We start from the raw sequence: 18,144 nt of genomic DNA, 5'->3' as shown, positions 1-18,144 counted from the left end.
GGGAACGAATATATAAACAATGAAAATCCACTTATCGGAGTAATCATTCTATTTATTTACAATGATCACTCATATATACAATAACAGTACATAGTTACATTGTGTAACATAGCTGTCACAACTCCGTTTCACAAAAGCACTATTTTTTTTTTCCGTCGTGGAATAATATTACAGTTTATTCTCACTTCTAATAGTCTGGCAGTGTTGCCTTCACTGATGAGTTTATTAATTTACTGATGAATAAATACACAAAAAAGGAAATTGTTGGACATTGTTCAACAATGTATTGTATGAAATTAATTGAATTTGCCTATGGTTTATCTTCTAACTGTGATCTTTCAATGATCCAATTAAAAAGTTAACCAAGTATAGTATTTAAGCAATACCATACTTCTTTTTGAGAGACTCTGGCATTTCTGGTGGTGGTGGACGTGGCATACGTAACCAAACTTTTACTGCATCATAAATGAACCACTGTGCCGCTGTAAGAGTACCGATCATAATAATCCTAGGTCCCAGTCCTTTCCACACACCAGCAAAACCAAGTTTTTTCAATACATCACCAGCTGTAGCTCCTTTTTCTTGATTTAGCTTGGAAACAACCTATCAAGAGAAATTGTATAAAAATATTTATAAATATATTTCTTTAATAATTATCATCTTATAATGTTTCTACTCACGGAATCAGCAGGATGAGAAACAATTGCACAAAATACACCAGCAATATAACCCGCAGCAAAAGTAACGACTAACTGTTCACCCTTACTACATTCTAATCTTGGCTTAGGTACCACATACTTGTACAATAATTCAAGGGTACGTTCGAAGCATGAGAATTTCATCATGGTATATGGAATTTGACGCAACCACAAAGGTACCAGACCTTTGTAAAAACCACCAAAACCTTCATCTGCATACATCTTTGGGAATGCCTCTCTTAAGGTATTTGCAAAGCCTGGCATGGTCTGAATTCTGACCTGTATAAAGAACATATTTTAGTATATTTTATTATTAATATACTTTAATATACAAAAAATAAGTAATAATCTATCAAAAAAAAAAAAAAAAAGCAGGGAATGGGAATATTAGAAACTTACAAAATATATGACAAGGATACGACGACACAAGGATGAAGTGTAGTACAGACTGAATGAAGGTGTAAAATTGGGTTAATATTTTATTAGGGTGCAAAATTAAATAATCACAGAGATTAAGATTCATATCTGTGTATGTTTGCAGCCAATAAGTCAGGAAGTCCGTAACTCTATTGACCTTCATATAAAATTATCATATATATATATATATATGTATATATATATATATGATAATATAAAAAAAAAAAATTACCTTAGCGGCTTCGAGTGGAGCTAAACCAATGTCTGCAAAGAATTCTGCAGATGCCGAAGAAATGAGGTATAAGGTAGTTCTGTATTCATAAGATAACTCTTCGCCAGCAAGAGCGGAATAATAAACTTTAAAGACTTCATAAAGACCAAATTTGAACATTCCTTGAATAGAATAACCAAAAAATGTTGGTGCCCAACCTTTTACCAAACCTCTAGTTCCATCTTCAGCTAAAGTTACCTATTAAAATATAATATTCAAATATATACAATTTTAATATTTATCTTTTCATCTTATTATCCGAGAATGAAATAAACATATATTATTCACATACTCGAAAACCATTGAAAACTGATTTATATTTAGCTGGGTCTACTTGAATACGGCATTTTACTAAATCCAATGGAGTAACCATGGTATGAGTTATTCCACAAGACAAAATTCCTCCAAGTCCGCATAACATGAAATATTTGTTGGAACCAAATTCGCAACTGTCTGCAAAAAATAATTCGAACGTTAAAGATATTCTACGATTGCTTTCCTAGAAGTAACTTTGTTTATGTAATTTTGAATTAAAAAGATAAAAAAAAAAATTAAAAAAAAAATTAAAAAATTAAAAAAAAAAAAAAAAAAAAAAAATCCGCGGACAATCGAATCTCGACGATATCGATCAGCTGGTAAACTCGTGCATTCGGAATTCGAATCTGGCAAAATTTCAAGATCGCCTTGAACGAATCTGCTACCTTGTCCTAATCCGATAATAAACCATTCTAGTACTGGTAAATGTGTTTCATTGGTTACTCGGTCGCGGTCATTATCCAAAGGCAATGTCGATCATTATTTTCGTTTAAATATCATTCGAAGTTCCGAAACCAAGATCGGCACGCGTTCTCGACAAAATGGCCGCTCCTTATGCAACCCATTCTTCCGATACTATGTACGTTACATCAATCTTTCTTTAATACATCCAAATTCGTATAATTTTAACAATTTTACTATTAATATAAAATTATTTTTACAAATGTCATATTATATATACATAAATACATATATATATATATATACATATATATCTCTTATTCAATGCGACACCTGCAGTATATGTACGTATATATAAAAATTTCTTCGCTTCTGGCTCTCGTCAAACATTTCAATGCTGCATATAAGTTTTAGTTACATAATTATTTATCTTATAAAACAATCAAGATAAAACTACGAAGACATTATGAAAAAAATGATGATTATACGAAGAACTCCGGTAATAATATTATCGAAAGTATTAAACGAGGCTAAATGGTTATTGAGACTGTTACTGTGACGATACCATAGTAATGATTTCTTTTTAACGTGAATTACATATTATGTAACACCATGTCACATGTGAATGAAGCAACGATCAAAATATCCCTATTAACTAGAAAAGCATGCCTTTTCTATTAACTTGATATAAAAAAATTTTCCTTCATAAATTTCAGTACTCGGACTCATAATCCAATTGTAACCATTTCTGTTATAAATTCTTAAAAAAAAAAAAAAAAAAAAGAGAAAAATATTAAAGAAAAGAAAATGTGAGAAATATATATATACTGACCACCTGCATCCGTAGAGGCAGCTGAGATGTTGCGATTTTTAACGAGCGATTGCATACTCTCATCTTGACCCTGACACCTAACCGTTGTAAAAGGTGTTGAAAATGGTGTTAGCTTGGCTGTTTCCCATAATGACGACCACATCTTCTCTTCCTCGAATTTGACACTTCACCTGAATATAAAACACCAATGCAGTAATAATTCATATATTATTATATTAAAATAAAATTTAATTAAACGAATGACATACAACACACCTCTAAAGGCACAACTCTCGTCTCCGGTTAGTTGAAAGAGAGTGGAAAAGGCAAGGAGCTTTTACTACTGACAGGACCGTGATAAGATCATTGATATAGAAGGTAGACTAAGTGAATTAATGAATTCGAACGAGTAACGACATCTAGAAACTTTGTATAAAAAAATATTCTTCCCATTGATTCGTTTTAATCAGAATTATCAAAGAAATATTTTTATTCGAATTATAATTAATATATATATATGTGTATATTTTTTTTCCTTTCTTCGTTCCACAAAGCTATGAATATTCGTATAATATAAAATTGAATTATATGTTCGAATTGTCCGCCATTACATAAATTCAACCAATCATAGAGAGTTAAATTTGATTGATTATGTAATATTAAATGTGATTGGCCCTGATATAATATTGAATAGAATTTTTTGTTTATTTTTAAAATCAAATATTTCTTTTTTATTATTATAATTATTGTTATATATCGCGTTTATGTCTCTATTATGAATTTATTATATCATAATTTTTAGGAAAGAAATTCAATTTTGCAATTTTTTCATTATACTGTTCAAACATTCTATCTACTTGAATTGTCTCGTTATTGAATATTATAGTTTACGTTTCTATTAAACGTAGTGACGTTATTCGTATATTTTGTTATTATATTTTAATTGTTTAATTATTTTAATATTCCATATGAAAGATAAAAGTAAAGAATCTGCCCCAGGCGATGGCATACGCTCGTTACGAAGCACGATGTTATTTCGTGCTATTAATTACGAGTTGTATGTCAAGCCGGTAATAAAATCAATAATATATTTTTTATATAAACATTATTAAAACTTTTCTCGTTATTCATGAAAATTTATTGTTCTATTTATATCGTATTATATACTTTTTTTGTTTGTTTCAGAATAAGGGCATAATGCTTTTTGGGGTTATGGCAATGCTTACTTGTTCAGGGTATTTACTTTACATGCGATATAAACATAATGGCACTGTTTATTATGAATCTGTTGAAGCAGATGGAAATGTAACTTTTAAAAAGAAAACTTCCAAATGGTTAGATTAAATGTATCAAGGTGTTCACAAAAGATTCATATATATGTATATTAGATTAGTACATTGCCATTGTAAGATTTTAAAGAACAATGTTTGAAACATTTGAATATAATTATATTACATATTTATTATATTTAAAAAAAAATCTAAATTATGTCCTTTGATGATTGTGTTTTAGTTACGAGAAAAAAATTCGAAAATATGATTAAAGATAGGAGGATAAGTAATTTATTGTCACTTTGAATATAATATCGTTATTTACATAATACTTGTTCAACATTATTTCCATATATACTGTAAAAATGTTACAGTTTATAATTATATTCAATTAAGAGTACATATAAGGAAAAGAGAATATATTCTTTATTTATTATAAAATATTATGCGCATAAGATGTTCCAAATCTACATGATTATTTAATTAACATCAAGACGGTGGAAGACATCGAATAATGTGTCTTTTGTGGACAACCTATGTTACATCACTTTATAGTCTGTATCAATTATTACATTATATATCAAGTATAAATCTTTGATTAACAGGCAATACATTTAATCGTTATTTGTAAGTTTATGAATCATAAAAGGATATGTATATTGTTATGTATATGCTTTTATAAATAAATTTAAATATTATTTTCTTCAAATATACTATAGTTACAAATATTGGATAACAGGATAGCATGTGTTCTTTCCAATTTCTATCATATTCATTATACATAAATGCTTAGATAATTATAAATGCTTGTAATATTTAATAATAATATTTTATGCTTATGCAACTATTTTGGTATGTTTCCTTTTTTTGATAGACTGATTTTTAAAATATACGTGTTATCTTGTCATGTCACGTTTAGTATAATACAAATATGTAAAAAAGTATTTTTTTTTCTTCGAACAAGATTCGTTCGACTATCTCTTTGGCAGTTTTAATATTATATCTGGAAGGAAATTCGTAATAATATATTTTCTCTTTTAAAGTTAAAATATTCTAAGTATATAAATGTTAACAGTGTTACTAAAAATATATGTAAATTATTCGTTATACGTATATAACAATCATATATCTTTTGTTTGCAAATATGACATTAACAATTTATTTATAGTTTATTAACATGGATTTTTGGTCCATTTTAATAGAACTATATATATATATATATATTATTCATGTATATATATACATGTATATAAGTGGAATCTCTGCTTTGAAGTATTCAGAAAAGAAATAGGGAAAACATTTATCTTTGCTTATATATGACAAGATTTGTTACTTTCTTAAATTGTTTCATTTTTAGAACACATGTAATGCACAATACAGTACAAGAAAAAGGATATTGGCACAATCAACAATAAGTTTTTACGTACCATTATACATATAAAAAAAATTATTTTTTTTAAATGTCAAATTTTGTATTAAAGTGATGCTATAAAAAAGAAGAAAAAAAAAGGATATCATTTGTATGAAAGTTCAATATTTAATTAATGCATTAACTTTGTACTGTTCTTTTGTTGGACCACCATCATAATGTCTGCTATATAATTGTTAAATTTCATTAAATACAGACCTTATGTTCATACATCAGCCTTTGTTTTTTGCCGCACAGAGCAATTTTTTTTTCCTAATTAAATTATTCACTTTCGCGTTATATTACTATTTTATTTATAGATATATTAAAATCTATTTGTGTTATTTATACTCTGTAGAAATACTGGTTTACATCGATCGGAATAGACTTTGCTATCAGCAATAACTTTTGTACTTTTCAAGATAAAATAATAATGTTAATCTTATGTTTTAAAGCAAGATGTGAACATAAGATCTTATTTTTTAAATTCTGAAACTGAACAGTAACACAAGATAACGCAAAGATTTTACTGAAATTACTACTGTAATCAGTAAACTAGTAGTTTACTACTGTAAACTATCTAAAAAAATTTAGCTTGACTTCATAGAATATAAAATATTATAACATTTCAACACCATTGTCAATATCAATGGCTTATAGATGATATTTATATTTATTATACTATGATGTCAAGTTTGAAAATATGCATCAACAGTTGCAACTTTTCTCTGTATGAGGAAATAGTTTCACTGCTTCATGAATAGCTTCTGCTACATAATCCAAATTACGTTCTGTCAGTCCACAAATATTTATACGTCCACTGCGTAATAGATAAATATGAAACTGATCCAATAAATGTTTCACTTGTCTCTCTGTAGATTTAGATTAAACATATTTTAAAAATTTTCTTTTTCTAAATTTATTATTTTTCTTATATAGTAATATCTCAAACATACCATTAAGACCTGTATATGAAAACATTCCTATTTGTGTAGTTATATGTTCCCATGTGCCAGGAGTTCCCAATTTAAGTAATCTTTGATATAGTCCTTCTCGCATCTGTTTTATTCTTCCAGACATAGTTCGAATATGTTCTTTCCTACATTATTAATGCATTACATTAAAATAGACTTTCATATATTATAAAATAATATTCCTTGAAACATACCATTCTTCACAAAGATCAGGATTGTTAAGCACAGTTGATACTATACGAGCTCCATGGTTGGGTGGATTACTATACATTCCTCGTATAATTAATGTCACTTGAGATTTAAATTCAATTGCTTCCTTTGCATCAGACATTACTACGACCATATTACCAACTCTTTCATTGTAAAGACCAAAATTTTTGGCAAAACTTTGAGTGCAAATAAATTCCAATCCACGTTCAGCAAACATGCGTATAGCAAATGCATCTTTGTCTAAATCACCACTTGCAAATCCCTAAAAAAAGTTTATTTATAGTATGATCGATAATATAAAAAAAAAGTGTTTAATATCTAATCAAGTAACATATATACATACTTGATATGCGCTATCAAATATTGTGAACAATCGATTTTCTTCGATGACATCTGCAATTTTTTTCCATTGTTCTGGCGTAGGATCACAACCAGTAGGATTGTGGGCGCATGCATGTAAAATAATAACTGAATTTTCTGGAGCGCTTTTTATATCCTTAAGCATTCCATCTAAATTGATTCTTCGATTTTGATAATCCCAATATGTATATTCGCAAGCATTTTTAAACCCACCATTCATAAATACAAGTTTATGGTTTTCTATGAAGCAATATGAATTTTTATAATATTTCTGATCTATTATTTATGATCAATATTCGATTAAATTAAATCATGATTACTTACCCCAGGTAGGATTACTATAATAAAATGTATCATAATTTAGGATACGACTTAAACACTCAGCAGCAACTCTTAATGCACCAGTACCAGAAAGCGTTTGAATACCAAAAGCACGTTCTTGTGCAATAGCCGAAGAATTAGGACCTAATAACATTCTTGTCGCAGCTTGACAGAAGGCATCTAATCCTAATATCGGAAGATATTCATGATTTTGCAATTCGTCCATTGCAAGTTGCTTTTCTACTTTCCTTACAACAGGTAAAACCCATGGTTTTCCTTCGGATGTACGATAAGCTAAAAAATAAAATTATAAAGTTTGATTGGTTAGTCTCTTTAAAATAAAAAAAAAAAAAAAAAAAAAAAAAAAGAAAAAAAACCAAAGAGAAATAGCCACATATCAACTGTGAAAATATTTACGTATATAGATCAGTATCATAGATTATATAATTGACTTACTATAGAGGTCATTCAAGAGTAAATTCATAAAGATAAAAATGATACAAAATATCGTACACTAAGATAAATTTAATTACAATTTTTTTCATTTTTAATTAATACAAATATATATATATATATACAAAATATGTATATATATACATATATACATATATATATATATATGTATATGTACAAACACACGTATATATATATTTTTTTTGTTTTAATAATTATGACGCAACGATCCTACTTATTATATTATATAGATATTTATACTGATAATATTTTTTACATACCTCCTACAGCCAAATTGACTTTTTTTTGATAAGTATCATCGTTAAAAGCTTTTATTAAAGCGAAAACCTCAATAGGAGGTCCCAATTTGATCCCCGAAAATCTCGTGCTCATCTCAACAGAGTGGCTCAAGCGCAACTGAACTTCAGCGATTACGAAAAATGGATGATAAACTCAACAACTTTTCTCAGAGTTCTGGATATCAGTTACGATATTATATCAACGAGTTAATTGTTATATTTTCATACATGTCTTTATTAACACTATAATATTGCATCTCTTATTTTATATCCTTTATTAGCATAGTTATATTAATTAATCAAAGGTTAACTTTATTGTAAAAAGTGAATACGTTAATATATAGATAACTATATCGATACATTCTAATTATGCAATACGTCAAACCGATAAATATCGACTTTTATATACATATATATATATATATATATATATATATATATATATATACAAATACGCAAAATCTTTCAAATGTTTCCATATTATTTTAAATCAATTTAATTAAAAAAGAAAAGAGAAAGAGAGAGAGAGAGAGAGAGAGAGAGAGATAGAAAGAGGAAGAGAGAGTGACAGAGACAGAGAGAAAAATTTTCGTTCAAATTCTCGAAATATAGAAACTCATCGAAACGTTCCCTTTATAGATAAATATTTTTCTTAATACACGTACACACCTGGACGTACCTAACCTCATACGATTAATTCCAATAATTTCTGTACGCATGTGCGTACGTAATCCAGTAGAAAGAGATATATAAAAACTAACAATGTAAAAAAAAAAAGACCCTACAATGAATAAATTGGTTGGAATCATAATTAACGAGATGTTTCATTAACGTTCGATACCGACGAAATCTATATTATCGACATATCGAATACGTTCGTAGAACTCAATAGTTTATTCAGTCGCCATTAGAGGCAGCACCGTCGACGCGGCTCGCAACGATAAACGCGCTCGGATAGATCGCAGAACGAAAATGGCGCCGTTCGAGTGAGGGTGGGTTAGATTCTGTGTGCGCGCGTGTGCCCGGAGAGAGTGCGAGAGCCTACGGAAATGTGGCAGGATCTGGACGGTCTGGCCGGTGCGGGAGTGCATTCCGGTACTCATCAGGTCGACCAGTTTGGCACGGCGGGTAAGAAAATTGTGGATTACGTTGGTCAATGAAAAATATTATGGATCGCCACGGATACAAATACGAATACGAATACATAAATGAATACATAAACGAATACATAAACGATTATCTCGGGTCCTGCCAAGATCTGGAGGAAAGGCTTTCCCCGTGGGAAAGCGCAAGCGCCATGCGCTTCCTTGTCTCCTTTTCGCTCGTAAACAAAACCAAAAGGGAAGTCATTGTCTGTCGTTCTTTCTGTCTCTATGTATATCTCTTTTTCTCTTTCTTTCTATCTTTCTATCTCTCTCTTTCTCTTTCTCTCTCTCTCTCTCTCTCTTGTCGTCTTCGGCTCGATTCATGAAGGATATATACATGTCTCTCAGATTTCCCAGGGAAAATGGGAAGCTTCCTTCATACAATTTTCTCTCTCTCTCTCTCTCTCTCTCTCTCTCTTTCTCTTTTTCTCCTTCTCTTTCTCTCTTTACTTGTTGTTTTTCTTTTCTTTCCCTTTCGACAAATCTTCGTATAATGTATTCAGTGAAAAGAAATAACGAGAGTAAATAAAAAGAAAAACAAAGAAAAAAGAAGTGTCAAATCAAAGTTGACTTTTCTTTAAAGAAACGAAGAATACGCACGGAGTATTTGTTCTTTCGATTATTTTGATACGATAGAGTTAGAATGAGAGAGAGAGAGAGAGAGAGAGAGAGAGAGAAAAAAAGAGAAAAAGAGACAAGCAGAGATAGCATACATACGTACGTACATACATACATACATATATATACACATACTTATGTACATACATATATATATATATATACATACAAACACACATAGCAGAATCGATGATGCAGATTTCATATAGGAAACTATTACCTAGTATTATTTTGGCGTTAGGAAAGTCGCTCTAGTAGGTAACTAACGGTGAATCTCGTCTCGGCGATGGCTTTATGTTTCCGTGTTGTCTTTTTTAGTTACGATGTCGCGAGAGCAAACGTGACGAACGACACTACTACGACGACTACTACGACGTTGTTGTTGACGTCGATGTCCTCTCGGTGATTCGGAACTCGTCGTTGCTCTTTAGAGTTTGTTGTTCGTCTCTCTCTCTCTCTCTCTCTTTTTCCCTTCCCCCTCTCTCTCTTGAGACGCGTCGTGCAGCCAACGTACGGAATGCTACGTACGTATGTATGTGTTTATATGTATACGTTTACAAGCCTCGATATATATGTATACCACTGTGACATTCGAGCAAAAACGCCTTCTAGGAACGCGTCTCCGATCGGTTTACGTCGAAACACCATCATCCTCGTTGTCTTATTTTTCTTTGTGTTGTTTATACTCCTTTATTTACCAATTCTAAAAATGGTGTGCGTAGAGTTACTATAAATGTGTTTGTTGGGAGATAGGTTTTAACCAATGGCGGAGTTGATTGAAAGAAAGGAAATATAATACAATAGTTGTTTATATCTTTCTTTTTTCTTTTTCTTTTTCTTTTTCTTTTTCTTTTTCTTTTTTTTTTCTTTTTTTTTTTTTAAATACCATTACCGGTGTAATAACATCGGTAACGAATAATAATTCGTTACGCTGTTACGAATTGTAGGTTAATCAGATGTTTCAGGAAGTTTAATGTCTGCCAGTGAAAAGAAATATTCATGAACGAGCCGTGATCATTGGAATTGAACGCGTTTTAATATCTAGAGTAGAACTTATAAATGGATTTATTAATGGTCACGTGAGTTTTTCATATTATATAAAATTATTTTTCATGTAAATTACAATTGGTACGATTGTTTAATCATCCGCCATCTTTTTTTTTCGTGGATATTAAGTTTTTGATATTGTTATTGTATTTTGATTATCATTATCGTCGTTGTTGTTGTTATTGTCGTTGTTGTTTATTATACTTGAGATTAATTTTTTTAGATAATAATTACGATTAATTTGTTAGCGATATCGTTGGATTGTTGTTCATTATGAATTAAGATAATTTTTATGTTAGATATTCTTTTTTCTTTTTTCATAATTATTTTTTAATTCGTTGGTATTTTCAATCAATTTTTTTTCCTCTATATAAAAGTCATTAAATCAATATGAATATAATCCTGTTTGAAGAAATATACTTTTTAAGAAAATTAAAAATATTTAATTGTAAATTAGCCGATCAAAGAGACAATATTTTCATTGATACGTACGCGCATCGGAGGTTAAGTATAGATTAAAAAAATATCGAACTTTTTAAATGTTGAACTTTTGAAAATTAAAAAAAGAATCGTTAAATTTAGAAGAGATCATTAAATTTATTTATTTTGCCTTCATATTGATATTTTCTTCTTCGAATTCCGATAACATCGACCTATCGTACACATTTATTATTCCCTATCCCCTCCCTCTTTTTTTTATCTTCTCGATAACTAAGACTCTCTTTTAAAGTCAAATAACAACTCATCGTCTTAATCAGTCGTTCGCTATGCGACGCGGTCTTGATTCTTATCGTGGCTTTGACGGTTAAAAGCTATTGAGAAAGCACGTACGACGTACTACGTACGTGTATACACGTATATACATATCTCTCTCTCTCTCTCTCACTTCTTACTATACAATAGTAATCGACGCGTATGATAATAATACGCTGAATGGACGCACGCTTTGAGTTTTGCACGTGCGCGGCATACGGATTAGCAGCGACTGGATCGATGCGTCTTTTCGTTCTACTCGACGCCGTCGTATTTCGAAGAAAAAAGTAATTGTTAAAAATTAAAAGACAACAAATAAAACAAACAAAAGAAAAAGAAAGGTAACACTTGACTCACAAATTAATTCATTTTCGTTTGATAAACTTTATTTATCGTCGAAGAAAAATTTAAGTTAATTTTAATCTGAACGTATGATAATAATATCGAGTATATTTTTATATTTTCATCGATGATTGATTTTCTCGAACAATTTTTTTAAATGTTTTCTTTTTTAGAATATGAAAGTTAAAAAGAAAAGAAAAGTGTGATAACCGAATAAATTCTCGTATTCTCGTCGAAAACTTTTTTTTTTTTTTTTTTTTTTTTTTTTTTTCGTATTCCTCTTCTGCATTGAGAAACTTTTCGTTGACAACAAATTTCTGCGAGAAATCTTTTTAAAAAAGATCTTCAGATCGACAAGTTAGAAATTAGGCAAATTTTAGACTAAAACCAAAAAAAAAAAAAAAAAAAAAAAAAATAAGAAAAATAATATAAAAATAAAGTGATAAATTTTCTAAGTTTTGCGTCGAAAAAAGAATATTTCGCGAAGTATTAAATATAATTTCTTAGATCGACGAGGGGAAAAAGATTGGACGAATTTTATTCGATAAAACTCGACTACATTGGAATTTGATTATATCAATGTAATCGAAGTTAATTAGAAAGAGAATAATTCAATCTAATTAATTTAATATAAACCCAAGTTATCTCGGCTGAAATTGATTGACTTGGTTAACTACGACGACGTCGTTATACTGTAATTAATTATACGACATTTAATTAATTCCGATGAAAAGATACTTTTAATTATTCAAAAATAAAAAAAGAAAAAATAAAAAAAAAAAAAAATAGAACGATTATTACTATTGCTGCGTTTTCTTTTTTTCTTTTTTCTTTTTTTTTCTTTTTTTTTTCTTTTTTCTTTTTTTTTTATATCGAATGATATATGAAACAATATCGTCGCCATTTTGTCGGATATATCATTTATTTTTCTCTTAAAATACAATAGATATTTGGAAAAAAAAAAAATGAAAGAAACAAAAAATCTTCACGATCGTTAATATTTCTCATTTTCACGTTTCAACAAAAATCTTAATAACACAGCTCATAAATCCCCTATAGAAATAATTCTCTCATGGTTATTGGTTCATTAATCATACCATTCGCTTTTGTAATTTCGCGCTTGATAAACAATAAGGAACTTACTATCCATCTTACTTTCTACGGGAGTAAATTTATTCCCGATAGAAACTTTCTCCCCGTAAACCCCTGTCGCCCACGTTGGCTCTCCTCTCTTTCTCAACCCTCTTCTCTTCCTCCTTCCTCCTTCTCACTCTAATAATATACTGACGTCTTTTTAATCGTTCGATCGAAATTGATTAAATGATTTTTTAAGATTTATGACGATCTCTCTCTCTCTCTCTCTCTCTCTCTCTCTCTCTCTTTGTGAAGCGTCGACCTTATTAACGGTAACAGGTAACGCGGAGCAACAGTTTCTAATTGTTCCGCAGCAGTGACGGCTTGTAATCTAGCTTAACCTCAACTTTCCGTTCAGTTTGCTGAACGAAGAGAAGCAAAAGAGAAGGAAATGGAAGAGAAGTGAGGTGAGGTGAAGTGAGGTGAGGTGAGGTGAAGTGAGGAGAGGTGAGCGTACCCGTTCGAATTACATAATCTCTCGTGGTACGTTCGAGACGAGGGGATATTCATACGGTACCATCGCCACCGTAAAAGAAGCAGGTGTTTTGTTAGAACGAACGTTTCCTGTGGGGCGAGCCTTACCTTACCTTTACGTAGACAGAATTCATTCTTTCTCGAGAGAGCTTCTCGGTTGAGTGCACACACGCGCACTCATGCACGTACGTACATACATACATAGATAGAGAAGAAAGTATGGTTCGTTGGAATTGTTATTTGTTGAGACTGACTGCATAGAGGAAAAATAAAAAAGAAAGAAAGAAACAAAGAAAGAAAAAGAAAAAAAAAAATACAACAAACACGAAAGTGCGTTTTGGAATACGCATGAAGTTCGTGCGAAGGAAATATCAAAATGTTCAATTATCTCTCATCGTGTAGGAAGGGAAGGAAGGCAAAAGATTTTGGATGATTATTAACGATCGGGGTTACTCTTTCTCGAGACTTTCTAGTTTTTTTCTTTTCCTTTTTTTTTTTTTTTTTGTTTTCTTTTTTTTCCTCCAGATTGCATGACTGCAATATATTAGCTCGTAAAATTATCAGTCAAAAGAAAATAAGTAGGTAGGGGGAGAGAAAATGTTGAGATGATTTTCCTAATCAATTGCTCCTTCTCGAGACTTTTTAGGCATTCTCCACCCCCCTGCCTCCTCCCCTTCCTCTCTTCCTCCAAATCTTGTAAAATTACAAGTTTAATTATGATATCACGGAGAAGAGTAATTGATTTTATAAAATGATTTAGAAACTTTTGGCCGACCTCGTATTAACTTCCCGATCGATAAACAAAACGAGGGTAAAAGGTAAGATAAAAACAAAGATGGCGACTATCGTAAAGCGGACATCTATGAAAAGCATGAAACGCGGTCATATTTCTCGATGCATTTGCCAAGACAAATGGTACAAGTAGGAAAGATAGAAGAGGACGATTAACGATAGCGCATCGTGGTACCGAGAAAGGAAACGAACTGGGGAATGGGAATGTCGACTGGAGGGGACAGGGATGTGAGTGAGAGAGAGAGAGAGAGAGAGAGAGAGAGAGAGAGAGAGAGAGAGAGAGAGAGAGAGAGAGAGAGGTTCAAGGTGCCCGACAAACGCGAGAACTTATACGCCGCGTTGTCCACTTGTTCCTTCCCCCCATTTCGACGTCTAATCCCATTTGCGTTTATTTAGCGAAACTACCGGCGCGACCCCAGCCTTAATTCGAAGTGGACCTATTTTTAGATCTTTCACTAAATTGCTTCTAATGAGAGAGTCCTCCTCTACCGTCGGTACCGTGCATGCTCGTTATCATCAGTCGTGTATCCACCTTATGTCGTTTATCTTGTAAACGAAATGGTCTTGCGTCTTCTTTCGTCTTTACGTTGGTATTTCATTTCTTAATCGTTTCTTAAGAATGATTTAATTTCTATCCCTTTAATCATTGTAAATTTTACGAACGACTTCATTTATTAATGTCGTAATTATGACATCGATGAATTATGTCGAAATTTTTCATCTTTTTTTTATCTAAATATGTATGTAAAGAACATTGTACATGTATATTAAATATATCTTTTAGTAAACATTATATATCTTATTATATTACAATATCGATATTTTAGTGGGAAAAAAAAAAAGAAATTTAATAAAGTGTCATTTCCTTAGAAATAAAATATTGAAGATTTTTACATTACTTACTAGTCTAGTATATTGTATAGGTTATATAAAGGTTACATATATATATATATATATGTATACACACACACACACATAATATAGGTTATATATTGTACTAATTAGTTACGTATAGGTTATGCATCGTGTAGTTATATATGGAACACTATATAGACACGTAAAATTGAATACTTCCTACTACAGATAAGCAAAAATAATTGGTCAACATTAAGTAAAAATAACTTTTCACTTAACTTGCGGGCTTCTTAATTTTTTTTCTTTTTTTTCTTTTTTTTTTCTTTTTAACGTTTACATAAGCACGAACATGCTTATTCGAAAAAAAAACGTGATACCCATTGAGTTTTAATTACCGCCACTTGGCGTAATTAAGTAATCCAATCCCATTCGAGATGTTTGAGATTGTTATCTCCAACTAGGAACATATTTAAACATAGTTATGACATCGAGAATAAATTTTTAATGATATTTATTTTTTCTTTTCCTCCCATTTGTTTCTTACACAAAACATATTTATTTTTATGATACAATACAATGGAAACATTATTACAATTGTTTACATACATATATAAAATATATACCTACATATATTTACACACACACACACACACACACACAGAAAGAGAGTGAGAGAGGAGTGAAGGGAGAAAGAGTGGTGGGAGAGGGAGAGAGAGAGAGAGATCCTATTATAAACCAATACAATAGAAACATTACATTTGTTTATATAAGATATTTGCGTGTCTGCTGTCTGGTTTATATCTGTATGTCTGTGTGCTGTGTGTGTGTGTGTGTAATAGACACATGTATGTTATATTGTTAAATGAAAATTCGCCTAATTATTAATTTTATATATATGTATATATATATATATATATATATAGTTGCAGATCTAACGCCCGAGCAACAGAAGATTCTAATAGACATAAGACGAAAGAAGTCGGAGTTGCTGTTGGAGATACAAGTGAGTCCGATATTCGTGTTGTCCCATTTTTCTCCCACTCTCTATTTCCATCTCTCTCTCTCTCTCTCTCTCTCTCCCTCTCTCTCTCTCTCTCTCTCTCTCTCTCTCTCTCTCTCTCTCTCTCTCTCTCTCTCTCTCTCTCTCTTACTGTTCTCCTTTCCCTTCTCCTCCCTTTATTCACGACCTCGTTCCTTTGCAACATGGCAATACTTAAACACCAATGATGATTTTGCTAAAGTTGCATTGGACCTGGTTTTATGAATGAATGTCATACTGACCTATATCACCTCCTACATTTTGTATTCTTAATATATCACAAACTAGATTGTAATAATGCACATACTATACGTATGTACGTATGTATATAAAGAGTGTCCAGATTTAAACTATGTGACCAGATAATCCTCTATCGTTATTGGTTTTATAATGAAATGTTTCATATAAAAGTTTTATTAGATTTTTATGAAAAATATTTAATATCTGTTTTAATTATTTCATAAAGTGAATTTTGTCATCGAGATGCGAGATTCCTTTATTATTATTATTATTATTATTATTATTATTATTATTATTATTATTATTATTATTATATACTTTTTTTTATAAATATACATATAATGAAAATCGATATTTCAAATCTAACGAAAGTCGTAAAGAGTATCGATACGAATCCAATGAGTACGATTTACGATCTACATTTTTTTTTTTAATCGTTATTTCGTCGAGTTATCAACGCATGAAATTTTACCAGAATATCACTAATCGCACATAATGTTCTTTATTATCGCTGATTGGTGATATTGCACCTCAAACGATTACAAATTCAAGATTTGTTATGTGAACAAGTACGGAAAAAAAAAAAAAAGAAGAAAAAGAAACAAGAACAAAGAAAATTGTTTGATAAATTCATCGGTTATCACACGTTTGGAGAAAAAATTAATTTGCACTGCGACGATTATTCTTAAGGCGTCATAAATCGACGAAAAAAAGATATATTTACTCTATCGATGTTAATCGAATTCGTGTATTGATATTCTTTTGTAACTTTTGTTAGGCTTAAAGTATCGATTAACTAACCATTTAAAGAAAATGTTTATGACATCAACAGCGACCTTTATAAAATATAGGATGCAATACGTATTACATTTTCCTCCCTTTGAACATCGCCATCCCTCTAGTATATTCAACATTATTCCCTCAATTCCTCATTCGTGTTATAAAACCAATAGAATCGAATGTATTTTTGATATATATCGTTTAAAACGAGACACCCTGTATATACGTATCGTACGTACGTTCGTACGTATGTATGTATGTGTGTATATATGTAGTCATTAATAATTGAAAGTAAGAGAGAAGTAAGATCGTTCTAATTTCACAAGAGAGAGAGAGAGAGAGAGAGAGAGCTAAAATAAAGTTATAAAAAGAGTGATCTCATTCGTGAAAGATTCGTCTAAACGATATGAGTCAGATTCGTAAAGGAGAACAATGACATGACGTTGGCAGTGATTGGTTGATTTATATGACGTCATTCGAACTTGATAATTTGTAATACACATAATAACGATAAGACGAGCGATATCGTGAATTGTGGATTTCCTTCTTTCTTTCTTTCTTTCTTTCTCTCTCTCTCTCTCTCTCTCTCTCTCTCTCCTTCTTTTTCTTTCTTTCTTTCTTTCTTTCTTTCTTTTTTTTTATTTTTTATTTTTGTTTTTTTTTTTTTTCGTTCCAACGCCGCGCAGTTTCTTACGCATCGAATCTTAACACGTAG

At 30.7% G+C, this 18,144-nt stretch overlaps 4 protein-coding genes across 6 annotated transcripts in view; 2 read left to right on the top strand and 2 right to left on the bottom strand.

Moving 5' to 3' along the window:
* Positions 1 to 31: 31 nt before the first annotated feature.
* Mpcp1 (Mitochondrial phosphate carrier protein 1) lies at positions 32 to 3,306 on the bottom strand. Of its 2 annotated transcripts, none has more exons than XM_035880384.2 (6): positions 3,191 to 3,306; positions 2,936 to 3,105; positions 1,679 to 1,839; positions 1,348 to 1,584; positions 681 to 977; positions 32 to 603 (listed from the first exon to the last, which is right to left on the bottom strand). In XM_035880384.2, the coding sequence occupies exons 2-6, from the start codon at positions 3,075 to 3,077 to the stop codon at positions 376 to 378; spliced, it is 1,065 nt and encodes a 354-aa protein (XP_035736277.1). In that variant the 5' UTR covers positions 3,078 to 3,105; positions 3,191 to 3,306; the 3' UTR covers positions 32 to 375. The 2 variants fall into 2 exon arrangements, with proteins under 2 accessions (XP_035736277.1, XP_035736278.1); XM_035880385.2 differs by having other exon boundaries at positions 3,184 to 3,292.
* Positions 3,307 to 3,747: 441 nt separating this feature from the next.
* On the top strand, positions 3,748 to 4,427 carry LOC118447872 (small integral membrane protein 8). Its single transcript, XM_035880398.2, has 2 exons — positions 3,748 to 3,984; positions 4,100 to 4,427. The coding sequence occupies exons 1-2, from the start codon at positions 3,883 to 3,885 to the stop codon at positions 4,256 to 4,258; spliced, it is 261 nt and encodes an 86-aa protein (XP_035736291.1). The 5' UTR covers positions 3,748 to 3,882; the 3' UTR covers positions 4,259 to 4,427.
* An 855-nt stretch (positions 4,428 to 5,282) lies between these two features.
* Positions 5,283 to 10,393, bottom strand: Got1 (Glutamate oxaloacetate transaminase 1). Of its 2 annotated transcripts, XM_085656062.1 has the most exons (7): positions 10,194 to 10,392; positions 8,193 to 8,385; positions 7,462 to 7,752; positions 7,121 to 7,377; positions 6,762 to 7,039; positions 6,550 to 6,692; positions 5,283 to 6,465 (listed from the first exon to the last, which is right to left on the bottom strand). In XM_085656062.1, exons 2-7 carry the CDS (start codon positions 8,302 to 8,304, stop codon positions 6,302 to 6,304), a joined length of 1,245 nt encoding a protein of 414 aa, XP_085512188.1. In that variant the 5' UTR covers positions 8,305 to 8,385; positions 10,194 to 10,392; the 3' UTR covers positions 5,283 to 6,301. The 2 variants fall into 2 exon arrangements, with proteins under 2 accessions (XP_085512188.1, XP_035736275.1); XM_035880382.2 differs by lacking the exon at positions 8,193 to 8,385 and having other exon boundaries at positions 10,194 to 10,393.
* step (cytohesin steppke) overlaps positions 9,161 to 18,144 on the top strand; it is a 72,014-nt gene continuing 63,030 nt past the window's right edge. The window contains exons 1-2 of the mRNA XM_035880376.2: positions 9,161 to 9,338; positions 16,294 to 16,373. Of these exons, the coding sequence (XP_035736269.1) occupies positions 9,260 to 9,338; positions 16,294 to 16,373 (159 nt within the window). The 5' untranslated portion in view covers positions 9,161 to 9,259. The remainder of the gene's footprint in view (positions 9,339 to 16,293; positions 16,374 to 18,144) is intronic.

The sequence above is a fragment of the Vespa mandarinia genome, chromosome 3 (genome assembly GCF_050613455.1).
Source record: "Vespa mandarinia isolate Hongniang chromosome 3, ASM5061345v1, whole genome shotgun sequence".
Classification (NCBI taxonomy): domain Eukaryota; kingdom Metazoa; phylum Arthropoda; class Insecta; order Hymenoptera; family Vespidae; genus Vespa; species Vespa mandarinia.
This window is presented reverse-complemented; position numbering and strand designations above follow the sequence as displayed.